Here is a 26,336-nt window from a genome sequence, read left to right on the forward strand (position 1 = left end):
TAAATTTAAAAACATTTTCTATTATGTTTCTGAATAGGGGAGGTAACTCACATACAAAAAGAAGTGAATTGAACCTACTAACCAATCTCTATATATATTATATACACTCAGTTTTGATGCTCACTAATCTATCAAAAGTCATTTGATATTAACAGATGCAATATGCCCAACCAAATAAAACAACTGCATTTTGCCTTTTATTTTGTTTATAATATAATGAAAACATTCTACATGAAAGAATTTATTAGTCATTCTCATGGAACCATGTGCTTCACACATCGCAGAATTCGGTTTCCTGTCAACACTCGAGGCGTTCCAGAAAATATGATAATATTTCCAATGTGATGACCAAGCCTAACAATGCGAAAGTTGGGAGGAGAATCAAAAGGGAGAGCCCCATCCTCCACCACCCGGAGTTAAGATCCGAAGAATTTCCCCTGCCTGTACCGCCACAGTGTTTTTACCTCCGAGGTACACTTCTCGTTTATCTTTTGTAATGAGGTAATTAGCTCCACGAGCCCCATCTTTTCCTCCCTTCAACCCTCTTGGTGCATGAACACGCCTCTCTGAAAGAATGCTCACCACAACTGGTCGCCTAAACTCAATCTCCCTCACAAGCCCATCACCACCTCGGTGAAGCCCTGCTCCTCCGCTGTTCTCTCTCAATCCAAACGTATGCAAAATGACTGGATATCTCTGCTCAAAGATTTCTGGGTCAGTCATTCGGGTATTGGTCATATGGCATTGGACCCCACTGGTGCCATCCCAGCTGGGACCAGCACCACAACCACCTCCTATTGTTTCATAATAACCAAAAGTATCATCCCCAAAAGTGAGATTATTCATGCAACCCTGTGAACAGGCACAGGCCTGAAATGCAGTCAGTACAACATCAGTAACTCTCTGGGATGTGAGAACATTACCTCCCACCACAGCAGCCTTATCACTTGGAGAGAGGAATGAACCTAGGGGAATATGGATTTTAACTGGAGCCAAACAACCTTGATTGAGAGGGATATCAACATCAACCAAACATCGGATGCAGTATATCACTGCAGCAGCCGTGACTGCTTCTGGTGCATTCCAGTTCCCGTAAACTTCTGGGCTGGTCCCAGAAAAATCAAAATTTGCTTCCCCTTTATGAGGATCGATAGTAAGTTTCAGATGAATAACAGAACCATCATCCATGTAATCCTCTTCTTCAATGGTTACAGAATCTCCTGCTCCAAATTTAGGTGACTGAGATGTAACCCTAGCAGCAACTGACTTGAGCATTTCTCTCACTGCTCCTTCTGCATTGATTTGCACGTAGGTCATGTAGGCCTGAACAGTGTCCAAACCATACTGCTCAATAAGCTCTTTGATAAGGGTAATTCCTCTCCGGTTTGCAGCCACCTGTGCTCGAAGATCTGATAAATTATCTTGAAGCCTGCGAGTTCCTGGGATGTTATGAGCTGATTCATCAGAATTAGGGAACTGGAGAAGTTTAATGATTCCTTCTTCTTGAAAAATTCCCTTGTCCACAAGCTTGAATGCTTTTATGGCAGCACCTTCTTCCCATATGGACTTCGAGAAGGGAGGCATACTTCCAGGAGTGATACCCCCAATCTCTGCATGATGACCTCTACTTGCCACAAAAAATACCAGTTTCCCATTATTGAAAACAGGTGTAACAACAGTTATATCTGGAAGATGACTACCTCCAGCACAAGGATGATTTGTGACCAAAACATCACCTTCATTCAAATTGTTACCCCAGTACTTCAGCTGCCATCGAACTGTACTGGACATAGCTCCTAGATGCACTGGTACATGGGGGGCATTGGCAACCAGCCCACCATCTGGTCCAAAGAGAGCACAAGAGAAATCAAGCCGCTCCTTGATATTGGTTGATATAGAAGTTCTCTGAAGAGTCCGTCCCATCTGCTCAGCTATTCCCATAAATCTGTGATTGAAGATTGAGAGCTGCACCACGTCTGCAACTTTTTCTGCTACCTTCACAGTGCCTAAATTCGACTGAATTTCAATTTTAATGTTGCCATATTTGGTTATTACTGCTTTACAATTGGGTTCTACTATCACAGTACTATTTCCATTCATGATGATGGCAGGGCCAGGCATGACATGCCCGTACCCTAAATTTTCAAGCTTGAATAGGGGTGTATGGTGCCATCCATTCACAAAGTAAACCTTGTAGTGGCCTTCAACTTTAGGTGTACCTGAAGCAGGTTCTAGGGCCCTCGGCTTCAAAATATTAGTGACTCCTATACCACGAACTCTTACATCACAAATTAGGATATTCCTGTTCTGCAGTTTGAATCCATACTCTTGCTGGAATAGCTTGACAAATTCAACAGTGTAGTCACATCCTACCCCATCTTCATTTAATTGTCTCTTTACCATGATGGCAGTATCTGTACCCTCATACCTCAAATTTAAATATGTTTCAGTTGTAATGTTTTCCTCTCTAAACCCTTGCATTTGCAGTTTTTGTCTCACCAGCTTTACTAAAATCACTTCTCTTCGAGTAGCCTCCAGGAGAGATTCAGGACCATAAACAGCAGAGTACGGTTCCTGAGTTTCTTCGATGACATCTGCCAATCCCATCCCATATGCACTTAAGATCCCACAGAACCTGTGAATTAGAACCTCTTTCATACCCAGAGACCTTGCAATGGCACAGGCATGCTGTGGCCCAGCACCGCCAAAACAAGCAAGGGCATGGTTCCTTGTCTCATGGCCCTTCATCTCCGTTAACTGTCGTATTGGACGGCACATTGTTTCATTAGCAACATTCACAAACCCCAGAGCAATTTCCTCCACCATCATGTCCTTTGCTGAAGGATCCTGGCTCTTCCTATAGGAGTTTATTTGTCCTGCAAGCTTCTCGAATTCTTCCCTTGTTGCCTTGACATCTAAAGGCTGGTCCTCGTTGGGTCCAAATATTGATGGGAAATAATCAGGAATAACAAATCCTAGAATCAGATTCGCATCCGTAACTGCCAACTCCCCTCCTTTTCGGTAACACACAGGACCTGGGTGTGCACCAACTGATTCTGGTCCCACCCGGAAAGCTCCAAATTGGAACTTTAATTTTGATCCACCGCCAGCAGCAACAGTGTTTATGTCAAGCTGAGGTGCCTGAATTATGGCACCAGCAATCTGGGTTTCTAGAACTTGTTCATAACTTCCTGCATAACGGCTTACATCTGTAGATGTACCACCCATGTCAAACCCAATGAGAGGCTTTTCTGTTTCAAGCCCAAAAAGAGTCTGTGAATAACCAACAACCCCACCTGCAGGACCAGACAAAACTGCTTTGTGGCCTGAAAATCTACTTTCTGGTGCAAGTCCTCCATCTGACTGCATGAACAAAACATTCACCTTCCCCAGCCCTTCATCAAATCTGGATATGAACCCTGACAAATACTCTTTAATAACAGGGGTCAGGTATGCATCCACACTAGCTGTTAAACCCCGAGGAACAGCTCGAACCATAGGAGACAAAGCTGAAGATAGGGAAACATGCTTAAAACCCAAACTCACAGCTAACTTTTCTACTGATATTTCGTGCTCTGGGTAAGTGTAGGAATGCATTAATACAACTGCTAGACAGTTAATCCCTTTCTCCAATAGACCTTTCAGTAAAGGCTTTAGAGCTTCTTCATTGAGTGGCTTCACAACCCTGAGAAGCTCACCTGAAACCCCTTTTATTAATGATGCAGAAGAATCCTGGTTTTCTTCCTCCGTATTAGGAACAAGCTCAATTCTCTCTTCAACCTCGATAACCTCCTCATAGAGATTCGATGGTTTTGATACAGTGAGGTCAAAGATGCGAGGGCGAGCCTGGTTACCAATTTGCAGCAGATCCTTGAAACCCTGAGTCACACACAGTGCAATCCTCTCCCCTTTTCTCTCTAAGAGTGCATTTGTTGCCACCGTGGTACCCATCCTTATCCATTCTATCCTGTCTGTTGGGATTTTTGAAGTCCGGGGAATGCTCTCCCCTGTAAATTCTTCAAGAATCCTTCGAATTCCTTCAATTGGAGCATCATCATAGTTTGAGGGGTCAACAGACAAAAGTTTCATAACACGGCCATCAGACTGCCCTGGTATTTCAGCATAAACATCAGTGAATGTGCCCCCTCTGTCAATACAAAATCTGAGTTTCTCTTGGCTCACACCGTCCATATCTATCTTATGCCAGTCCTTAATTTCAAGAAGCAGCTACTGCTTTTGTTAAGAAGTGATCCAGATCTAGAGGCCTGGACAAAGAAACAAAAAATCAATTTCCATAATCTAAGGGCATAATGACCCAATATCGTGTATTTAGTATAGATAGGGCATGCAATCCATGGTAGAAAGTGGGTCAGCATTTGGTTGTACAGAATTGAATTTTATTTGGAATTTCCATTTTTACGGACTTGGAAAATATTGAATTCCTTTTGTGGAATTGGGCTCTATGGGATTTGACACAATTTCAAATCCGTTGGTTTACAGAGAAACCAAATAGTGGAATTAAAATGGAGGCCTTCAATTCCAGATCCTAAAAGGCTAAATCCCATCAAAACAAGTGCAACCTCAGTGCCCATAAATACTATTCATTCTTAAAAAAAAAAAAAATCCATATCAAAAGATGGTCCTGGAGTCAGCCTAAGTAAATCAATATCCACAAGAACGACGAAATGGAAACCGAAACGTTTGTCCAAGAATCAACTCTTCCCCTACAACAAACGAAGAACACCCTAAAATAAACTTCAACAAATTATTAGGGCTTATGACCATTTCAATGCAAATCCAAACTGATAGCTCAACAATAAGATCACACAGAAACAAACACTCAAAATAATTAATTAAACTACAAAAACAGCATAAGCACACAGTTGCTAAACTTCATATGCTCGAATTCAGTAAATTTACATACGAACCGCAAAAACCACCGATCATAAAACAAATAGAATGGAATCGAAAACTTTGAAGAGCATACCCTGGATTGAACAATCTATATTTTTCCAGTAGAGAGATGCATGTGAAATTGTGAATAAAGCTGGAAACCTGATAGGATTTGAGTTTTGACTAATCAAGAGTGATTTTCAGTAATTGTGGGCACCGATGGAAATGATAAGGAACTCAGTGAACCTGGACGAGAAGTGCGATGGTGTGGGAGTTTATGTGGGCAAAAGCGTGGAGGCAGAGTCTACGGGAGCGCCGCCGATACGCTGGTGTTTGCTTTATCGTCTAACTTATATATTTACAAATAATTTAATATTTATATAAAAGAAAAAATAATAATTGAAATAAGTTTTAAAAATATAAATAAAAATTATTTACTAATTATTTTAAATCTTTTTTTATATTTCCTTTTGTTTTTTCTCACTGTTTTCCATTCTTCCGTAACTATGATTGAGATACTAATTATTTTCCATCACAATTTGAGGAACCAATTCTCAAATTTATCGAATCAAAATTTGAAAATAAATTGCCTCAAATATAATAGAGTATTTATTATGTGACTAATATTTTTTATTAATAAAAAATAAATTAAATAAATATCAATTTTATAAATAGAAGGATATTTTATCTAAAAAATTTGTAATAAATTCAAGAAATAAATTTCATTGTATGCTCAATAGTCTAACATCTTCCTCTTAACAATCATATGTATCCAATAAAATAGATCAAATTTATATGGTAAAATTATATGTATAATAAAATAAATAGAAAATTTGTTCTTAAAATAAATTTAATTAAATAACATCACAAAAGAAAAATACCACAAATTTTAATAAATGAATTCTATCTCTATAATGATAAATAAATATAAAAGTTTATTCCCTACAACTAACCACTTCAAAGTAGGAGTGTAACTCGGATGGGTTGAATCAATCCAATCTGACATTTGGACGGGTTTAAACAATTATTTTTAATACTCTTAATGGGTTTGGATTAGGGCTTTTCAACCCGAATTCGATGTGGTTAAGCTCGGACCAAGTTTCAAATAATTAGAATTAAATCTAAACTCAATCTAGTGTTTTTATAATATTATGATGCAGATTATCATATATGTTAGTATTCTTATTTTTATATATTTTGAAGAAAAAAAATCAAATTATACTATATTATATATTTTTCAAATTTTAAAAAATATATATAAATTCATTTTTTTTTTTTAGCTATTTTGATGTCTTATTTACCATTTAAAATTTGCATATACATATATAGAAAAAAGTTATTTTAAAGATATTATAGATGAATTTTGAATTATGCAATCCTATCATCCTGATTAACTGGAACTCAACCTAAGTCTAACTTTAACAACTTGAATTCAACCTAAGTTTAGAAAAATAAAGTTGTGTTGGACTTAGGTTGAATATATCTAGTTAGAAATCGAGTTAGGTTGAACTTAAATTGATTGTTTCTTGTTTCATGTTGGGCTTGGGTTTGCCATCAACCTAATCAACTTGTTCACATTACTTCAAATAATCAATTTTACTTTCAATATATTTTTTATGGTTTTATAAATAATTTTTTGTCATGATTTTTTTTCTTTTTCTAAATTTTGTTTATAGGTGATGCATAAGAGAATTTTCGAGTAAATATTAAGGTGATAAGTTTATCATTTTTAAAAAAACTATGACCCTATCTAGCAATTATTTTTGAAAATAGATTTTTTATTTATTTATAAAAATACATTTCATAATAAAAAAACATAAAATGACTTTTTACTTTTTAAAACACAAAATATTACATATTTTATAACAAAGAAACCAAAAAAATAACTTTTTGCTTTAAAAAATATATATATATATATAGTATTTTCATAAAATATATTTTAGTTATTTTTTACTTGTTTTTAGAAGATTATTTTAAAAAATAATTATATAAATATGAATAATAACTAAATATAAAGCACTACATATAAAAATAAATTTTAAAATATATTTAAAAATATAAAAAATATATTAAAAACATTTCAAATCTTAAACATGTTTTTATTATACAAAAACATTATTTTCAAAAACAGTGTAGATAGTTTCAAAAATATTAAAAAATGCAAATTAAATGTTCTATATAAAGTAATATATGAAATAAATTACAATTATGACACTTTGGTTACCACATGCAGTAATAGAATGAATCATTTAACATTTAACGTCATTTAGGGGTTTAGGGTTAGGGTTAGGGTTTTTCATCTTGCACAGTTGCATTCCGCTGTCTGCGTGGAAACAGAGGACGGAGAATGGCGACGAGAGCAGGGCTCTTGAAGCGATTTTTTTCAACTTCAATGTTCTCTTCGCAAACCACGGCTGCTGCTAATGCTAAACCTGCACCTATTCCTTCAACCACCCTCTTCATCTCTGGTAATCACTGCTCCATCAAATCCATCTTCATAATCATCCATTTATGTTCACTCATAGGATCAAGACGTTCATTTTTCTTAGCATTTTTTGTTATTTTCTTAGCACTTTCTAGGAGCCAAACATAAGCACTTGAGAAATGGCATGTTCAATTGAAATCTGAGATGGTTTTAAAAGTTTGCAAATCTTGCCTGTAACCAACCAAGCCTTAGCTTTTGATCCGAGCCACAAGTGTTCAACTGCTTTTGGTGATTATTTTCCTATTGCTTTTTCGCCAATTTTTTGGAGAAGGATCAATGCAATACTCAACTTGACAGCATAATTCTGATTTCTGAATATGTGGTTTCAGGGCTCAACAAGAGAACTACATCTGACAAACTCCATGAAGAGGCCTCCAAATTTGGTGAAGTCGTTCATGGTAATTGTGTTTTCCTTCCTAGAATACTTCTTGTTGGTTTGTGTTTGTTGGCAACTGCCTTTATGCGTGTGCAATTACACACTACAGACTCTTGTCTTCTAGATTTCCAGGTTCTTTGCTTTGCAGCTTTCAGCTAGATTAATCTGTCTGGTAGTCACGGACTGAATGATGCTAACTTTCTCTGATATTCCCTCTCCCATGATAACATCTTAGACCCATAGAATACAACCCTATCTGTCCATCAATTGGTTGAAAATGCAGACGAGGGGGTGGTTTGCTCTCCACAAAATTTGCTTTATAAATCACCTATAAAAATTATTTTTAAGTATTTAAAAATAATTTAGTTGATTTTATTTTTAATGAAACAAAATTTCAATAACCATTATAGTAAGAGTAAAATTTATTAATCTTGTTGATCGTTCCCTTTTTCTTATTTTCTTAATGTGTTTTGTAAAATATTAGATTGAGATTACCCGGGGTGCCACTGTGGACTGGGATCCAACTGCCCAGGTGAATGGGGTTATGGTCCATATGGATGAACTGGGTGAGTGGGTACCCAACTACTCTTAACGGTTGCCGTCAGTGGGCATCAGGGCAAATCCACCCAACTCAACCATGCATCATATAAATGGAAGAAATGCAAAGCAATTATTCAGAAAGCACGGCCCCGTTTAAATCATTTTGGTCCTACTGTTAGCGCTCAAATACCTTGTTACTCCTTTGTTAGTTTTCTTGTATATGGATTGCCATTGAAGAGAAATTTACGACTGGACTTTTTTCTCTGATGAATTTTCAAAAGTTGTTTATATTTTTTCTTAGATTTTTTATTTTTTAATGTGTTGAGATGTATCTATGGATCAATGATGTTACTATGAAACTGCACTATCTATCTGAAACATCTTAATAGAATTTGAAGATAATGAAATAACATCGTGAAATCCAATTTTGTTCTTGTTTTTGGTTGCCTTTTGTGTTTCCTTTTCTAATGTTAAAGACGAGCCATAGTCATAGCACTGAGGAACTCTATAATTGTTTGTGTTATGAACAGTTAATGTTGCTGAAGTGCAATTTTTTTCCTTTCATTTTTAATCATATCTTTTGGTTTACCAAACTTTGTCTGGCAAACAATTTTTTTTTTTTAAATATAATTGAACAATTCTCAGAAGCAACATTGTCAAGATGGATGTTTTCTGTCCCTCTCATCTATGTTAATGTTTTGCACAATTTATTTTGTTGTAGCTCTTACATTCTTTTGTTTCTTATGGCTGTGTGAATTCTTCCTTTATGTGGAAGATTAGACCAAGCTATATTGGTCTTCGTTTGCTCTGTCAGTATAAATAAGAAGCCTTTTTTTTTTTTTTTTAACAATAAAAAAATGTTGTGGATGATGCATATGGCATTTGTATGCTTAACAAAAATGTAATCCTTGATACAACAGAATTGTTGATCATGATTACTAAAGGCAAATTCAAATAGTTAGGATGAGACTTTGGTTTGGCCAACTTGAAGATAAGCGTAGGCAACCCCAATTTCATTTTTCAGCTCACTGTGTCATTCTTTGATTTTCCAAATGCCCTTGGTGAAGGAAAATATTAATGAAGGTCCTTGATCTGATGTTTAAGATCTTGCTTGCTTCAAATCTTAATCTTTGCAATGTCAGGACTCAATTCAACTTTGTTAGCATCAGTCTTAGTAATAAATGAGTAAAATGTTTATGAAATTGATAACTTTTTGCTTATGTCTCAGCCAGGGTTGTGACAGACCGTTCCTCTGGATATTCAAAAGGTTTTGGATTTGTGAAATATGCCACTATAGCTCAAGCAGAGCAAGGAATAAAGGGATTGGATGCTCAGGTTAGATCATCTTCCAACCTGGTTAAATGATAGAAAGCTTGCCTAGAATATTGCAATTTGTATGTATTTTTCATAAGTTTATTCATTGACCAAACCTTGGTGGCAACAGGTAAAGTTACCACCATGTGATATGAATTAATCTGGTCAAATATCATTTGAGTCTCTTCAAAGTAGTGTACTTGTGAGTAACTGTATTTGTGATGGTGTGCAGTTTCTTGATGGATGGGTAATTTTTGCTGAATTCGCCCGTTCAAGAACTCCCCCAGGATACTTGGCATCCACAGAAAATAACACCCATCAGGCTGAAATGGATTGAACCAATGGATTTACCTAGCAAATTGGTGGGAGCTAGTCCAAAAGGAGAAATTGTTATTGTTATCAAGAGATATATTTGGCTTTACACAGGTGATAGATGCAAGTAGTATTGCGGAAACGGGGTGCTTGAGTTGTTCTTGTCATTTGCAAGTCCGAAAATCCAGTGCCTGAATTTTGGTGTCTCGAGTCCTTTGTATCAGCATATTCCCATAATTATGAACCAGTATACAATCCTCTACTGACAACTATTAAGACCTAAGTAAGTAAATATACTCACCATCTGCTTACTGTCATAATTACGACCATAAACCCAGTTGAGAAATCAATATGTCGGTTTCTCTGTTTATATTCCTTCAATCTTTTCTGCTTTTATTTTGCTTCCTCTGACTAGTGTAGGAAGAAGACAGGCCAACTTTGTATTCAGTCTTGCATGACACATTTGTTTTGCCATTTTATCTTGGGGATGGAGTGGGTTTGGCTTGTAACTACACAAAACGAAAAAGCAAAATAATTTGAGACCTTTTATTTCCACTGTGTGGAAGCATGGCAGCAGTCTTCATAAATGAATAAAGGATGTATAAGATTTGGTAGGTGTTTGGTAAACCACCGTAATAATTTAATAGTGATTTAATAGTTTAATTTAAGTTATTAAGTAAATAATTTAATAGTATGATTTAAAATAAAAAATAATTTTATGTAATAAGTAAAAATAATTAATTTATTATTAAATTTATTTTTTTATTTTCATTTATTTTAATTATTTGATGATTTTCGTTTTTTGGTTCTACCATCTTCATCATTATTTAATCTTATTTGTCCTAATATAATTTATGAGGATAAAAATATTAATTTAATAATTTAAAATATATTTTAAATTAAAAATCAAATAATCTTAATGTCTAAAGTAAAAGTAATAAGTTTTAAATTAATAATTTAAATATAATTTAATTTAAAATCAATTTAAATCATTAAATTTTATTAAACAAACACCTTCTTAGATAGTAACTTGTCTGGTGAGTGGGAAGGCAGAATTCACATTTTTGATCGATTGTATTCGTCAGCCAATATGGTTTCCTTTGATCTTCAGTCGATGTTTTATACGGTAGGTACCTTGTGCCCTGCGTTTCCAGCACATGGACCCTGATAAATAGATCCCGTAGCCACAGGGGAACGTCTTCAATAGCTTTCAAGGGGAAAGTATTGGAACTGAAGCAACTTAATTACCCTTCACTGTCAACAAGCTAGCTACTCAATTGACTATATTTTTATGAAAAAATTAATTTTCAAAATGCAGCTTTTAATTAATTTTATTTGAAAATTTAAATATGAAAAATATTTTTTTTCTAACTTATTAATGGTGGAGGTAGCGTATTTCAGTTCAAAATATGTTTCATATTTTAAATTGTTTATTAAAACATTATATAAAAAATATCTGAAAACCTCTTATGTTTAAATTAGATTTCACTGGATGCTCTATTGTTGGCTTTGGAGCCCCTAAATCTCCGATTTCATTGTTTTATCAAAGTTGCAGTTGCAGTTGCAATTCGTTTTACTTATTTTTGGAATCCCATAGAAATTGAAACAAGTTGATATAATGCCAAAAACAGCCTTGATGGGCACCGACATCTGAATTGAATCTCAAACAGTCGGTATTCTTATTCAAGGACATCTCAACATCTTGCCTGTCAAATTATAATTTTGAGAATGTCATTTCCACAGCTAATTTCGCAACTTATACAAAGTTTCCATTATTTCATATGCTTATGGCTGTTGCCGCATTGGCAACCACGACAAAGTTTTCTTCACTCTACTTTTGATCATGAGCTCAGGCTGCAGCATCAATTTCTATGATCCCAAAAATGGGGGCAATGGAAAGACGATGCCAGACGAGCATCTTTATTTGGGTTAAGGACTTGAAGAGTAGCCATTGGCTACTAGCCTACAAGTCCTGAATCTCAGGCTTCTGAGCCAAGTTTTTCTTTCAGGAATTGTACATACCAATTCAAAAAATCCTCTTAACAGATGAAAGTGCTGACAACTAATTAAATCAACATATCCAGTTTTACATCAGAGATCAAATCAACATATCCAATTTTACATCATAAATTATATTTAAGAAGCTGAAATTAAGCCCAATTGTGCACTTGAAATAAAAATTTTAAAAAATAAAAAGCGAGAGAACATCTACTAACTAAAAATGTACAACATGCTACCTATAATTCAAGCATGGAACTTTCACACAAGCTGCCAATATGTATTTGTCTCAACTTATATGGGTATCCAGCAAATTTAGTACAACAACTTTGTATTAACTATTTTTTTTTTTTTTTAACAGGCAACAACTTTGTACTGACCTTGATTCAGGTTGTTACCTCTTTGTGATGTAAATAAGTAAATAGTAAATATTGGGAAACAACAAATGAAGCAAGAAACACAAATCAACCTTTAGAATATATCTGGGTGAAATTGGCCAGGAATTGAGCTACTTCCTTGGGCCCTCTGCAGATGAAGCTTTAATGTATAGTTGTTAAGCTGCACCAAAACAAAAAGGTAATGTAACTATTTGCACAAGTACCCAACTTTGGTCTTTCATCATTTAGTTATATTTCAATGTTAGTATTTTTGGGATCATGGAACTTTGGCAATGTGCTAGCTTTGGCCACTAAAGACCAAACCAGTATTCACCTCCAATAGAAGGCATTATGCAGTTGAACGGGTGCATCCATGCCCCCCATGCAAAATACATCAGATGACAATTTACAATGAGGTCTTAATCATGTATCACCGACATTTTATCAATTTCTGTTACATGGTGCTTAATTATGTATCTGACTACTTTCCTTCCATGGTGGACAAAGAAAGACAGCCTAATTTACAATGAGGTCTTTCCAGCTCTCCAGTTAAATGTCAATTCATGCAGTTCTAGAATATGTAGTTACATGGTTGGCAAATATTTTATAAACCCATCCATAAGTTCTCTAACACCCAGTAACTATAAACCGAACTTGTATTAGATATTTTACTTTACTATGCAGGTAAAGTTCACTTACGCATGAACTGCCTCCTTATTCTAATGTCCTTCAGGATCCTGATTTTCCCCACAACATAACAGCTCCTATCAAACCCAAAACAGAAGACAACAGGAATAGCTCCAGAGGGGAAACTGTTCTTTTCAATTCCAATGCATCAAAGTTTGTGCAAAGGCCAATCATAAAGAATTAGAGATGACAAAGTTTGATACAATTCACCAACATGACTTGAACTCAACCTTCTTTTCGCACTTTTGATCGAGTATAATCATGTTTGGATTAAATTTGTGTTGACCTACATAGCTTGTTAAATAAATAGGTAATTTTTTTAAGTCAACTTGCATAACATGAATTTGACCTTAATTGATTCATTTAATAATCATAATGATTAACCTAATAATAACTCTAAACTATTTAACATATATTTAACTCAATTTAAATGTGTTTTTGAATAAATAGGTTAATTGAATTGTAAACATATCTAGTAGGGATATTAATCATAGACTTATAAAAACCTAACTTTATTTATTTATTATTATTATTTTTTTTTTGATCAGTAAGTGATATATGTATTGAAAAAGAGACGCTAAAGAAGCGACTCAAATAGTTACAGTATAGAAAAAAACGACTCACCCCCTTACAAAAGAACCCACCCCTCTATGAAAGCACAAAAAACCCTCTTCCTTAATACATGCACACCCAATCTATAAAATCTAATAAGGTCGAAGGACGATCTTTTATCCACACTTTGGTTTCCGACCATAGCAAATTCACAAAGGAAATTTTCAGCTTTTGTATAGATAGCACCCCGTCCTCAAAAGCAATTGAATTTCTAGCCTTCCAAATGACCCAAAACAAGCATAACGGTCCCAAAAGCCACGTTACCTTCCTCTTCTTGCCCATAAGGGAACCTCTCCAACCTATTAGAGTTTCCTTAACCGAACGCGGAAAAACCCAAGAGACTCCAAAAAAAGAGAGGAGCAAGGTCCACACCTCCCTTGTTCTATCACAATGAAGGAGGAGGTGGTCAATCGACTCCCCGCACTTTTGGCAAAGAAAACACCTATTTGCCAAAGCCCAACCCCTCTGTTGCAGACGGTCCAAAGTTAGGACTCTACCCCACGACGCCTCCCACGCAAAGAAGCTTATCTTGGGTTGAGCATAAGACATCCAAATAATCTTTAAAGGAAACCAAGCTGACGACACCGGCTGCATTGTCCTATACAAGGACTTTACCCAAAAAACCCCATCCTTTGATTCCACCCATCTCACCCTGTCCTCCTCATCCACCCTCACCATCTTTCCTTCCAAACACCTAAGTAACCTTCCCACTTCTTCCAATTCTCAATCATTAAACGGCCTATTGAAAGTAGGAGTCCAACTTCCCCTCCTATCCCCCTCAGCTGTCCACACTTCATTTACCCATGCCTCTTTTGATGTTGCTATGGAAAATAAAGAAGGGAAAGCCTCGCTTAAAGGGCTGGTACCACACCACTTATCTTTCCAAAACCTCACATTCTTACCATCCCCCACCTCATAGCCAAAAAAAGGGGTTACAAATTGTCCCACCTTATTTATAGCTTTCCACAAACCAACCCCATAAGCCTCCCTAATCTCACAAGATCTCCATCCTCCTTCCTCCTCCCCATACTTCCTTCTAATCACCTGATTCCATAAGGCCGTTTTCTCATTAGCAAAACGCCATGCCCACTTTCCCAGGAGGGCCTTATTGAACAACCCAAGACTCTTTACCCCCAACCCTCCTTTACCTTTATCATCACACACAATCGACCACCTTACTAAGTGAGGTTTCTGCTCAAGAGCGCCTCCTCCCCACAGAAAATTTCTTTGTATCTTTTCCAATCTTATCCTAACCGTCCTCAAAAGCAATTAAATATACTTTGTCTTTGATAGATTTTGTAGATTGGCTAGCCACCAAGTAAGGGTCATGTTTGTTTTGTCCCTTTGTTTTTTGCTTCTTTGTCTTTGGTATACTCCGTGTATACCTTTTCTCTAGCCTTTGGCTCTTAATGAAATCTATTTACCGATCAAAAAAAAAAAAAAAAATTAAATATAATGATTTGATCATAAAATGGGTTAATGGGTTACATGACATGTTACTTGTTGAATAATTATGTCGCATGTGGGTTTATGTTTTTAACCTGATTATAATTCGTGTCACTTTTGGGTTGACCTATTTAATAGAATGTCTAAACTTTTATACGACACAAGCACGATCCACCAACACAAATTGTTACCCCTATTAAGTATGATCTAACCTTTTCTTTTGGCCTCTATAATAAAGATTAACCTGCACCCTCAGTCTTACAGGATCTTTTTCAAATCTGATCAATCAATTTCTATCTGAAAAATGAACCACTGATCACTCAAAAGAATGGAACATCTCAACAAATGACACAGCACAAAAGCCTGTTTCAACTGAAAATGCAAGTGAACAGCACGACACAAAAAGGTTATCTTGGTAAAGTTACCAGAAAAATACCTACTCAGACATGACTGACAAGAAAAATACAGAGAAAATAGATCAAGACAAACCAATGTGCCATATCTAGATCAAATTAGAGTGTTGGAAGAAGGACAAGGAATATAAATACCATATCAAATGTAGAATAACTAAGTAAAGGTAGATACCTCTAAAGCTCGAACTTGTTCCTGGTACTGTCTTATCACATCCTTTAATTGTTGCACTTCCCTAGCCCTCTCTTCTTGCTCTAAGTTGCGATCATGCTGGATGGCAACCGCTCTCTTTAAAATTTGGTTATCTCTTAAGAAGTTCTGAAGATGTTCCTTCAGAGATGCATGCTCCAGCTGCACCATGGAGACAGAAAAACACATTAACAGAACCATAGCAATGAAAATCAAATTCAGGTTCCATCTTGGTAACTATTCAGCCAAAGAATATGAAGTGAAAATTTAAATTTTAACTACCTCCTTTAATTCCATTGAGTGGGAAACAACATTTTTTTCAAAAGCCTCTAAAATCCTGGCTGCTCGTGCCCTAGCATCACTAAGATCAGTTGCATTCATCATCTCATGGACAAAAAGATCCACCCATTTGGACCCATCCATTGCATTTCCAAATTCAAACATCGATTTGAGTTCCTGCACATCTTCAACCTTCTGCTCCGTCGTCTGACCATCTGGTTTTTACAGATTAAAACAAAAACAAAAACAAAAACAAAAAAGAGCTGTCTAAGCCAAAGACATAAATTTTGAATGCTAAAGAAAAAGAGCTATTTTTGTTAAAAGTAATCAAGGAAATGAAAGAATAAAAAACAGCATACATTCATGCTCACTCTGAGCAGGACCAGTGTCATTGTTTCCCATCATCGCAGAATCGAGTCCTTGTGATTCATTTCTTGCAATAGTATCACCAAGGGAAAGTGCATGAAGACTCTCAATTGCATCTTCAATTTTATTATTATGAGTTCTAAGAACAGTTTCCAACATCTATATGGAAAAAGAAAACGAGATAATTAGAAGGTAGAAGCATAAGGGGTGAAAATGAATTAACTAATGATGCAATATTATTTTTGGTTTTTCACCCCAACTTTCCTGCCTTTTGCACAATGAGCATCATTATTCAGTACCGCATGCTCTTAATAGTTGTCGGTTTTTTTTTTATACACAAAAGTATAAAAGATGAATTAATAGGCATCTAACAAAAATGGGGGTGCTACTCTGGTACCCTACTACACAGGAAGAAGTGTACTTCTTTTAGACAACTATTAATATACTCTTTAACAGTTGTCTTAAAGAAGCACAATTGACCCTGAACATGATTTGTGTCTCCCTGTATTTTGCCAAAGCCCACTCCAAGGTCAGTGGCCCAGATTGCCTGTTGGGAAACCAACAGGGTCATTAGCTATCTTATCACTAGATAAGAATGGCTCATTCTTAAGAAACTTACCCTCATGTTATAGTCACAAGGACTGAAAATAGAAGGCATTCCAGTTTCAACACCAACAAAAAAATAGAAGGCACTCTAGTTTCAACACCAACAAAACAAAGCATCATCAAGTTTCTTTATTGACCTATATATTTAAATTGGATATTGGAAAGCTTATATCAAAATCCAATTTAACTTCCAAATAACATCATATTATATTCATTAGGCACTGGTTTTGAACCAAACTGTCATGTATAAAATCTATAAACCATAAGAGAGTGCACAAGAATTGCTAAATTATGGTTTACAGAACATTTAAATTAAAACATCAAACGTCCACCATGGAAGTTAGGACTATAGTATTAAAATGAAAAATGTCATGGCGTAAGCGAGGTATCCATTGTTGATATCTGGTAACTCTGTAACCATTCAGTTAACTACAATACATTCTAGCTTGGCAGATGGAAGTCAACCTGGTACAGCAGAGAAGCCAACAACTTTCCTTACTATTCCTCCAGGTGCCCCCCTCCCCCCCATGTCACAATCCAATAGGAATGTCAAGTGTGAAAGATTGAAACTACTAGATAAAGATGACATGTCCCCCATATAGAGAACATTTATGAACAACCCCTACATTCTTGTAACAGCTTGTATTGTGATGTATATAAAGGAAATTTAAAAGCAAAAGATAATTGACAGTATTTTTTTACTTTTGGAATTATTGTCTTCTACAATTTAGCAACAATTATGGGAAAATGAATGTCACACCAAGCAGATCTAGCAGGAGGAGCTGGAAGTACTGAACTAAACAGAGGGAAAAATATTTTAAGGGATTCTCGTGCACAACTGGAACAACAGGAAGACCAGTTTAACCAAAAGCTGCAGGCTTTAATCCAGCAGAAAGAAATCCTGGCTTGAGACAATGAGGAACTAAGACAACAGTCACATGCTCAACGATCTCCATCTCTACCATTAACTATGATGACTTCTCTTTCAGCACTGTGATCTTTGCGTGGGGATTCTTTTCCTTCCCCGGAAGAGGGGAAATTGGTTTGAAATGGGAAGGCTAGGTCTCACAAAGAACGAGGTATCCTGGAGATCCAACTTACTGAGTTGAAAGGTGGAGTAGATTCTATGAGAGGAAGGACTTCCTACCACCTGATCAATAAAACAGTCCAAATGTTGTCAAGCTCCCCGTTTTCTCCCATAATCATAGATGTTGAGGTACCCATCGGATTTATTTTCCCTAAATTTCAAGCTTATGATGGCTTAGGGTACTCAATGGATCACCTTATGCATTATTGTCGATTGACCCACATTAATGTGCAAGGTTTTCCCCACAAATTTTCAAGGACCCACATTAATTTAGTTTCACAATCTCCCAAGTAGGCCCATTTCAACTTTTTAAAAACTCAGCATTGTATTTGTTTCTCAGTACATGTGTTCCTCAGGCCAACAACGTGATGTGGACTCACTTTTCAATATTAAGATGAATGAGGGAGAAACTTTGAGTGAATATGTGCAGCACATCTCAGCCACATTAGTACAAGCAAATGCCTATGATGACGTGATGACTGAAATTGCCTTTCAGTGTGGTTTGCTTCCTAACTCCAATTTGCACATGCCACTGCACAAGAAGAAACCTGAAAGTATGGAAGAGTCCTCAACCCTTGAGGAGGCTTGGATTAAGTAGTAAAGGGTTGGCGAGGGTTTGTGGGAGGTTCCAAGTTCAATTCCTAATGAGGGCAAAAATTTACCTATCAAAGAGGAAAAAAAAAGAAGGATGCCAAGAAAACATGGCAGCCTCTCACCCTAAGGTCATAATAGCTGCCAACTCTAAAGAAAAAGGTAGTCAACGGAGTTGGTAACACCATAATGAGGCAAACGGCACATACAAAGAGAGCAGCTGGAGGGAGGTGCATATTTAGATCAACAAAGAGAAATGCAGACTTCATGTTCACCAAGTTAAATGCTCCCTATACCAAGTATGCTAGGAATAGTGTAAACTTTAGGACTTTCAATTTTCATCTTAGCCTAAAGGAGATCTTTTGAAGTGAGACAGGAATCAATATATTGCTATCACAGGGTGCATGGAAATATCACTAAAGAGTGTAGAAGTTTGAAGTAAGTGATAAAGATGTAGCTGAAAAGGGGTGTGTTGGGTCAGTTCCTTTCCACCTCTTGTGAAGGAGTTCAAGAAGCCTGCCAACAATCCCCCTAATGAAATGGTGATGGAGGGTTGCGGTGAATCATTTCAGTCATCCATGGCAGATATCCACCATCTCAGACAGGAAACTTGTAGCAAGTTAACCAAGTTGGTGTCAACATCTAACCCATCAGAATTGATTTAGATTGTAGCAATGATTTGGTTTTTGTGCAAGTGAGTTGTGACGAGATGTCACGACAACATGATGATACTTTGTTGATGAATTTGTTGGTAGAAAATTGAGAATTATAGCATATTTAAGTGGACACAAACAGTTCAACCAATATTTTATTCAAGACCACCAATACAAAAATGGGGTTGCCTTTCAACCAGTTGACATCTACAAGTTCCCTTGTCAAGTTTAATAGAGATTTTGTCAGTCTAATAGGCGAAGTGATGCTGCCAATCAGCCGTTGGGCCAATGACTATTACAGTGAAGTTCCTAACACTGGAATGATGACTATTATGGTGAAGCTCCTTGTGGTAGATGTTATCTCTCCTTATAATGTTATTTTGAGGTAGAGTTGGATTTATCATATGAAGCTTGTTCCATTGACTTTGCACCAAAAATATCATTTCTGACTAGCTAGGGAGTGATGGAGATAGCAGGTGATCAAGCTTCACTAGGAAATGTAATTGTGTAGCTTTGAAGGGAGCTTTTAAGAGGTTACACATTGGTTACAGGGAATTATAACAACAACAGGTGGCAAGAAGGAAAGGGCACTACTTCTCTAACATTGAAGTAGGAAAAGTTAACTTGGCCAAATACTCTTTTGTCTGAGAAGTATGACTAGGCTAGAGCCTTTTGAGAGGATGGAGTTGATTAAATTGTTGAAAGATTATGTGGAATTTTTTGCCTAGGATATCTGGTGTGTGCCAGGAATAGACACCTTGGTGGCAATCCATCATCCCAATGTAGATCCAAAAGATGCTAGATAAGGGAGGTTGGGTTTATAAAGGAAGTGCAGTATCCTAGATGGTCAGTCGACGCAGTCGATGTCTTGAAGAAGAATGGAACACGCCGATCTTGTGTCTATTGCACTGACTAGTACAAGGCCTGCCTAAAGGACTGTGTTCCATTGCCTTGAATTGATCAATTGGTGGATGCTACAACAAATTGTAACAAGTTGTCATTTATAGGTGCCTATTTTGGATACAAACAAATCAAAAAAGATCCCACCAACATAGTTGTTAACTCATAAAATGTATTGTGTATTGTTTTTCTATTTTTCTATATCATGATAGTATCATGTATCATAAGTTTTTTTATACAGTGAAAAATAAATAGGAAAAAAATATGCATATGTGTGCATATCCATTGAAAGCATGAAGTATAGAGTAATATATAATCAATTTTATGGAAGATAGTAGGATCTATAAAGTTAAACTATATCGTATCATATGAAAACACTGAATATTAAAGTTTTGACAAGTTCAAATTAACAAAATATGACTTTAATATATAAATTCATCACATAATCCACAAAAACAAACTTCTTCAATTTTTAGCTATGATTTTTTGTTGGACATCCTAACTAGGCATATGTACTTATTGTGTTGTTGATTGATATACATACATATATATATATATATATATATATATACCTTTATATGTCTCTTCAAAGTTCCATATTAAGTAAAAGTTTTTATTCACTAATCACCATCATTTTCATTGTCAACATTCAAATCATTCAAATAAAAATTCTCCAATATTCATTGTAAAAATAAATTTACTTGACTTCTAATACAACATTTGACAACAACAATGTAGTTTTTCTTATAAGATTATTTTACCTATTTCTCATTTTTATGATCAATTTTTAATCTTTTAGTATATTTTAAACATTTAATATAGTAAATTTTTTTAACAAAAAAAAATGATAATAATAATATGATTTTTTTTTAATTATAGAAAATAGTTGAAGATGTATGGATCATTGTATCATTATATCATGTATCGTATTGTGTATTGTATATGTATTGTAAGATACGTTTTAAAATAAGATACGGATTGTGATACATATCAATTTCCATAAAAAATGTATCATATCGTGTATTGTAAGTTTTTAACAACTATGCCCACCGATGCAAAGAAAATTACTTTCATTAAGAAGAAGGGCAACTTCTCTTATCAAGTAATACCCTTTGGGCTTAAAGAACATGAGTGTAAAATTTACTTATCAAAAAAAAAAAAAAAAAAACATGAGTGTAATATATTAATGACTTGTTTTGAAGATGTTTTTTCTGTTTTTTTTTTTTTTTTTATAGGTTATTTTGAAGATGTTTTTTTATTTGATCAACAAGACCATGAAGACTTATATAGGTGACATATTAATCAAGACTAAAGACTCGCCTATTAAAAAAAATTAATCAAGACTAGAGACTCAATGCACTAACTTGCAAGAGAGCTTTAAATATAAGGTTAAAGTTTGGGATGCGATTGAACTCTAACAAGTGTGTTGTATACCCCAAAATTGGTCCTAGGGTCTTTTATCCAAAGTTTTAGGCCCATTTTTATTCATAGATGTTAAGTCTATTGGATTATAAATTTTAGGCCCTCTTAATCTTAGCCCATACACTTTTATTTGTACTTTTATTTTTATTATTATATCTTGTTTTATTTTATATTATTTATTTTGGAGAAAAAAATAGAATTAGAAAAGGGAAAAATAAGAACTATTTTTAAGGGAAAATAAGAATTTTTAGGATGAAATAGGAATTTTTAAGGAAATAAGTAAGGATATTGTTTAGGAAACATAAAAAAAATCTTTTTAAAAAGTTCTCTCTTTTTCTTCAGCGAGGCTTCTCTTTGCCTCTTCTTCTTTATTTCTTCTCAATCATCCCCTTTTCTCCACGCACAACTGCCGCCCACTTTAACTTCCCAATTCTTCCTTTTCCTCCCTCTTCTTCTTCTGCCTTCTTTCTTTTCTTTTCTTTTCTTTCCTCTCTCTCATCTCTACCATCTACCATGGCCATCAACATCCAAGCACTGCTACCGCCAACCTTCATGGGCACCATCAATCCACCAAACCCACAATTGTGGCCCACTTTAGCTCTCTCTGCCATCTTAATCTTCTTCTTCTACTTTATGTTTCACTCACTTTTGACATCATGCTAGCAAATATAGCAAGGATCTACAAGTATTAGCCATCTAATTACCATGTTATGCACATATTAAAACTAAAAAGAAAAACTTCTGCAACGAATCTCAAGTCAATGACAATTACCATGTTGGTTGCTCTCTGAAAGTCTGTGATCACGGTTGACAAGGCGACATTTTTCATTCTTTCTCGGTCTTCTACTAAGAAAATGGGTCTCGAAACTTACTTTGGAAAGGATGATCCAAGGATAGCTTTGAGCAAATCCACCAAACTTGAATTGCAAATTGGGGGAGCTATCTTCAATCCTAGCTCTCTATAAGGAAGGTGGCATAGTTGACAAAAATTTATCAACAATTTCTATTAGGTTGGCAACAAAAGATATAGGAATGACTTTATTTGAGATTCCAACTAATTCCATTTCTCGAGGCCATTTTTCACCAAGCACATGATTGCTCGGTTGCCCATTTGAACTCCCTACAAGCCTTTTCTAGCTCCTAGGCATGTTCTTGGCCTTTTTTCTGTCATAAGTGGTAGAAAAAAAATTCCATTCCAAGTCAATCTCTTCCAGTGGAGCTATGTGATCTAATGATTCAATAACTTTAAACTTTAATAAGCGTTGTTTTCTATGACGTAGAGGCTCTTAGATTTCAAATTTTGCAAAGTTGGAGGAAGGAAAGTGATCAAGAGCTCTATTAGCATTGATCAACTTCCTTTAAAGAAATAAGCCTTCTTTTCTTCCTGGCTTCTACAAGTACTTTTACATGCTCATTATTAATCCAATAGCAAAAGCACCCATGCTACCTTGCATATTCACCAAGTTTGCTGGCATAGAAAATTTAAAAGGATAAATGGAAGAAAGCTAAGTACTTGATGGACAAGAAACACCTAACTAGTCGGTCAAATGTTCTTAGAACATCCCACAACTTCTCTTCCCTTGAGTCAAATTCCTAGTCCTCGGATACTTCAACATAACCGTTCTCCCAAACTTTGTTATGGCCAAGGAGATTGAAAACCAAAGAGTGTGACCTCTTTACAGGAGAGAGCAAGTAGGCACTTTCCTTTTCCATCTTCTTCAAAATATATATAAACAATATCTCCCACAACCCGACATCTAGGTTATGCTGATGATTTGAGTATTAGGCACCCAACCAACAGCCTCATAACATTGGGGTGGATTTGGCAAAGATGAAGTTAGAAGAAGTGAAGGAAGTGACCAATAAGAGCCTGAAATGGTAACCTTGCCTAGAAGTGGGAGTAGTACAGGGCCATTTTGCTATGATTTTCAGTTTGAAAGTTGGGATCTTCTGTATGGGGAAGTAGACGAATATGGACTCTCTTGTTGATATTGTAAAGAAAACAGAACATGGCCTCTAGGGTATCTAGATTGCAGGGAGTTGCCATCTTACAAGACAAAGTTAACAAAAAGATAAAAGGATGATGAAAAAGGTGGAAGGGAACATAGATGTTGCATGGTGAAGTGCTAAGAGATATATAGACAACAATAAAGAGAACCAGGAACGACCTAGGAGCTAAATAGAATGACCGATCAACAGATGCAAAAACAAAAAGGAACCATATATATATATATATATATATAAGGAGAAGAAGAGAAAAAAAAAAGGATAAAATCAGTAGCATAACTAATAAAAACAGGCAGTGGTGGAAGGTTAGAAGGATAATGAAGGTACATTGGAGCTAAAAATATAAGTAAGATGAGAAAAGGGGAGTTTCAAAAGAAGAGAAAAAGAAAGGATAAAGATTATATGTTATGCCAATAACCCTAGATCGATGATGAAGAACGTGAAAAGGGTTAGCAATAGAAACAAAGGTAGTGGGGAAAAAAGTCTGTGCTACCGATGGAGCCCCCTTTTATAGCCTTCTTGGTGACAGTTCACCATCAGCACACCGGTTCATTAGCCTCTAATGATGCAAAATATAAGGGAGAGATTTTGGAAATTGTTTAAAATTTTAAAAGGAGGCCACCTTGAAAAAGGCATAGCCCCAGAAGTTGTGGCAGCCTAATGATGGGTGTGGGACACATGTGCTCACCAGGAGAGTGCGAAAATGCTAGACTTGCCTCTATGCAATTGACATCATCCAACTGCAAGGGGGAATGGTATGGCATCCACCGATGATATCTGACAACTCCATATCCATTCCATTAACTGCAATTTCTTTGAGTTTGATAAATGGAAGTCAACCCAGCACAACAAAGAAACCAACAACTTGCCCCACTATTCCCTTCAGGTGAGCCTCATGTCACCACCAAATAGGAATGTCAAGTGTGTAACTACTAGAAAAAGGATGGCATGTACCCCATTAAGAGAACATTTAGTAACAAACCCTAGCTCTCTTGTAATGGGCTAATGGCTTGTCTTGTGATCGATAACAAGGAAATTCAAATAGAGATTGACATTATTTTTTGTACTCTTGGGATTATTGTCTCCTACAATATGATTTGCAAAATTTTAGATTACCTGTTCATGAAATTAAATCAACAAACTGCACTTTTCTACAATGTTCATCAAATTGAATACACCAAAAATTACAAATAAATACTAAGTGACAACAATAATGTGATTAATTAACCCAGTACATAGAGAAATTCATATTAAAATCTATATAAAACATGAAATAAATACAGATTAAAAAGTAGATAAAACATGAAATAAATAGAGAAATTCGGATTAAAATGTAAATAAGACATGAAATTCCTATTTTAACGATCTGAATTTTGTATCATCAAAAAATACATAATAAACAAGAAGCAGTTCTTCAGATCAAACCTTCATGAAACTAAAATTCAAGAATCGAATAGAAGGTAATGACAAAACATGGAAGCACACCTCACGGTCCAAGTTAGGGAACATTTGGAGCAAGACCGAAACCGAATCGTCAGATCCGGATCCGAAATCGGACGATCGGACCGGAGATCCGAAAGTGGAGCACCTGGACCTCTTCGCCGAAGTCGAAGAAGATCCGAAGATTTCTTCGAAACCCACCCGCTTCCCACAGACTCCTGCAGACATCGCCTCGTAAACCCTAGGGTTTTTTTTCTTTCCCGGTTCTCACTTCTCAGACAACCCTTACCAAAAATTGGGGGGAAAACCCTAAAATAGAAATCTATTTTAAAAGAAAAACAACAGTGTGGATCTGAAACTACAGCATCGAAACAATGGCTTTCATTTCGCCTTTATATTTATAACTTGTTTCCTAAAAAAATATATAATAATAATTATTATTATAATTATTATGACGTATTGTTGGAGTTATGCTCTGAGGGTAGGGTTTGGTGAGAAGGAGCTTGAGAAGATGTTTATGCGTGGGGTTTTGGAATCTTGAGAGTCTTCTACCATTCAAAGTTTACAGTCTCGGTAGAAGCAAGAAAGGTACCATCGTAAACAGAGGCAACCTCTCCTCCTTTCGCCTTGATTCCCTACATCTCAGCCTACTCATCTGAATTGCAGATGGTGGGACCGTTAATCGGCCGTTGTCAGTTGCTTTGATTCCATTTTCCTTATTTGCTTATTTATTATATGTCTTCTTGGATTTTTTCGGTGAAAATAATCTAATTTTATTATTATTTAAATGAAAATTAATGCTGACGCGATCCGAAAATTGTAAGAACACCTTTGTTAAATTTTGGTTTGTGTGATGTACAAATATTATAATTGTTCTAAAACTTATGCCTCACGTTTTAGGTTTATTAGAAGAGCAATGAGTTTTCATAAGGATGTCTTAAAAATTCTGGGATTTAACATTTTTATATATTAATTATTTTTTATTTTTATACTTAATTTTTGGGAATTGTTTTAAAAATAATTATATAAATATAAGGAATGATTAAAAATAAAATATTATACATAATTTTTTTTTTTAATATTTGAAAGCATAAAAAATATATTAAAAATATTCCAAATTCTTAAAAATATTAAAAATTGTTATCAAAACGCTTTTTTTTTTTAAATAATTTTCAAAATCATTCCCCAACACTAACATTTATTTTCCATTCTATTTATAATGAGATACATGATTTATATCACAAAATTTTCTTCTAGGACAAGAGGTACTTCAATATAATATAATATGGTGGTCTCAACTCTCAACTATCAGTCACGTCCAGGAGTGAGTGTTACCAACCATAAA

The 26,336-nt window shown here is 35.4% G+C and overlaps 3 protein-coding genes and 1 non-coding gene across 4 annotated transcripts; 2 read left to right on the forward strand and 2 right to left on the reverse strand.

The window, feature by feature from the left end:
- Positions 1-133: 133 nt before the first annotated feature.
- On the reverse strand, positions 134-5,216 carry LOC117920460 (5-oxoprolinase). The gene is made up of 2 exons (XM_034838008.1): positions 4,988-5,216; positions 134-4,265 (listed from the first exon to the last, which is right to left on the reverse strand). The coding sequence occupies exon 2, from the start codon at positions 4,189-4,191 to the stop codon at positions 382-384; it is 3,810 nt and encodes a 1,269-aa protein (XP_034693899.1). The 5' UTR covers positions 4,192-4,265; positions 4,988-5,216; the 3' UTR covers positions 134-381.
- A 1,964-nt stretch (positions 5,217-7,180) lies between these two features.
- Positions 7,181-10,477, forward strand: LOC117919865 (organelle RRM domain-containing protein 2, mitochondrial-like). The gene is made up of 4 exons (XM_034837140.1): positions 7,181-7,361; positions 7,708-7,776; positions 9,523-9,629; positions 9,841-10,477. Exons 1-4 carry the CDS (start codon positions 7,241-7,243, stop codon positions 9,943-9,945), a joined length of 402 nt encoding a protein of 133 aa, XP_034693031.1. The 5' UTR covers positions 7,181-7,240; the 3' UTR covers positions 9,946-10,477.
- Positions 8,628-8,720, forward strand: LOC117921363. Its single transcript, XR_004652324.1, has one exon. It is a non-coding gene; the product is annotated as a small nucleolar RNA snoR27 (small nucleolar RNA).
- A 1,559-nt stretch (positions 10,478-12,036) lies between the features above and the next one.
- LOC117920521 lies at positions 12,037-25,596 on the reverse strand. Its single transcript, XM_034838112.1, has 5 exons — positions 25,037-25,596; positions 16,279-16,444; positions 15,923-16,134; positions 15,626-15,802; positions 12,037-12,476 (listed from the first exon to the last, which is right to left on the reverse strand). The coding sequence occupies exons 1-5, from the start codon at positions 25,217-25,219 to the stop codon at positions 12,390-12,392; spliced, it is 825 nt and encodes a 274-aa protein (XP_034694003.1). The 5' UTR covers positions 25,220-25,596; the 3' UTR covers positions 12,037-12,389.
- Between the last annotated feature and the right edge of the window lie 740 nt (positions 25,597-26,336).

The sequence above is a fragment of the Vitis riparia genome, chromosome 8, assembly GCF_004353265.1.
Source record: "Vitis riparia cultivar Riparia Gloire de Montpellier isolate 1030 chromosome 8, EGFV_Vit.rip_1.0, whole genome shotgun sequence".
Taxonomy (NCBI): Eukaryota; Viridiplantae; Streptophyta; class Magnoliopsida; order Vitales; family Vitaceae; genus Vitis; species Vitis riparia.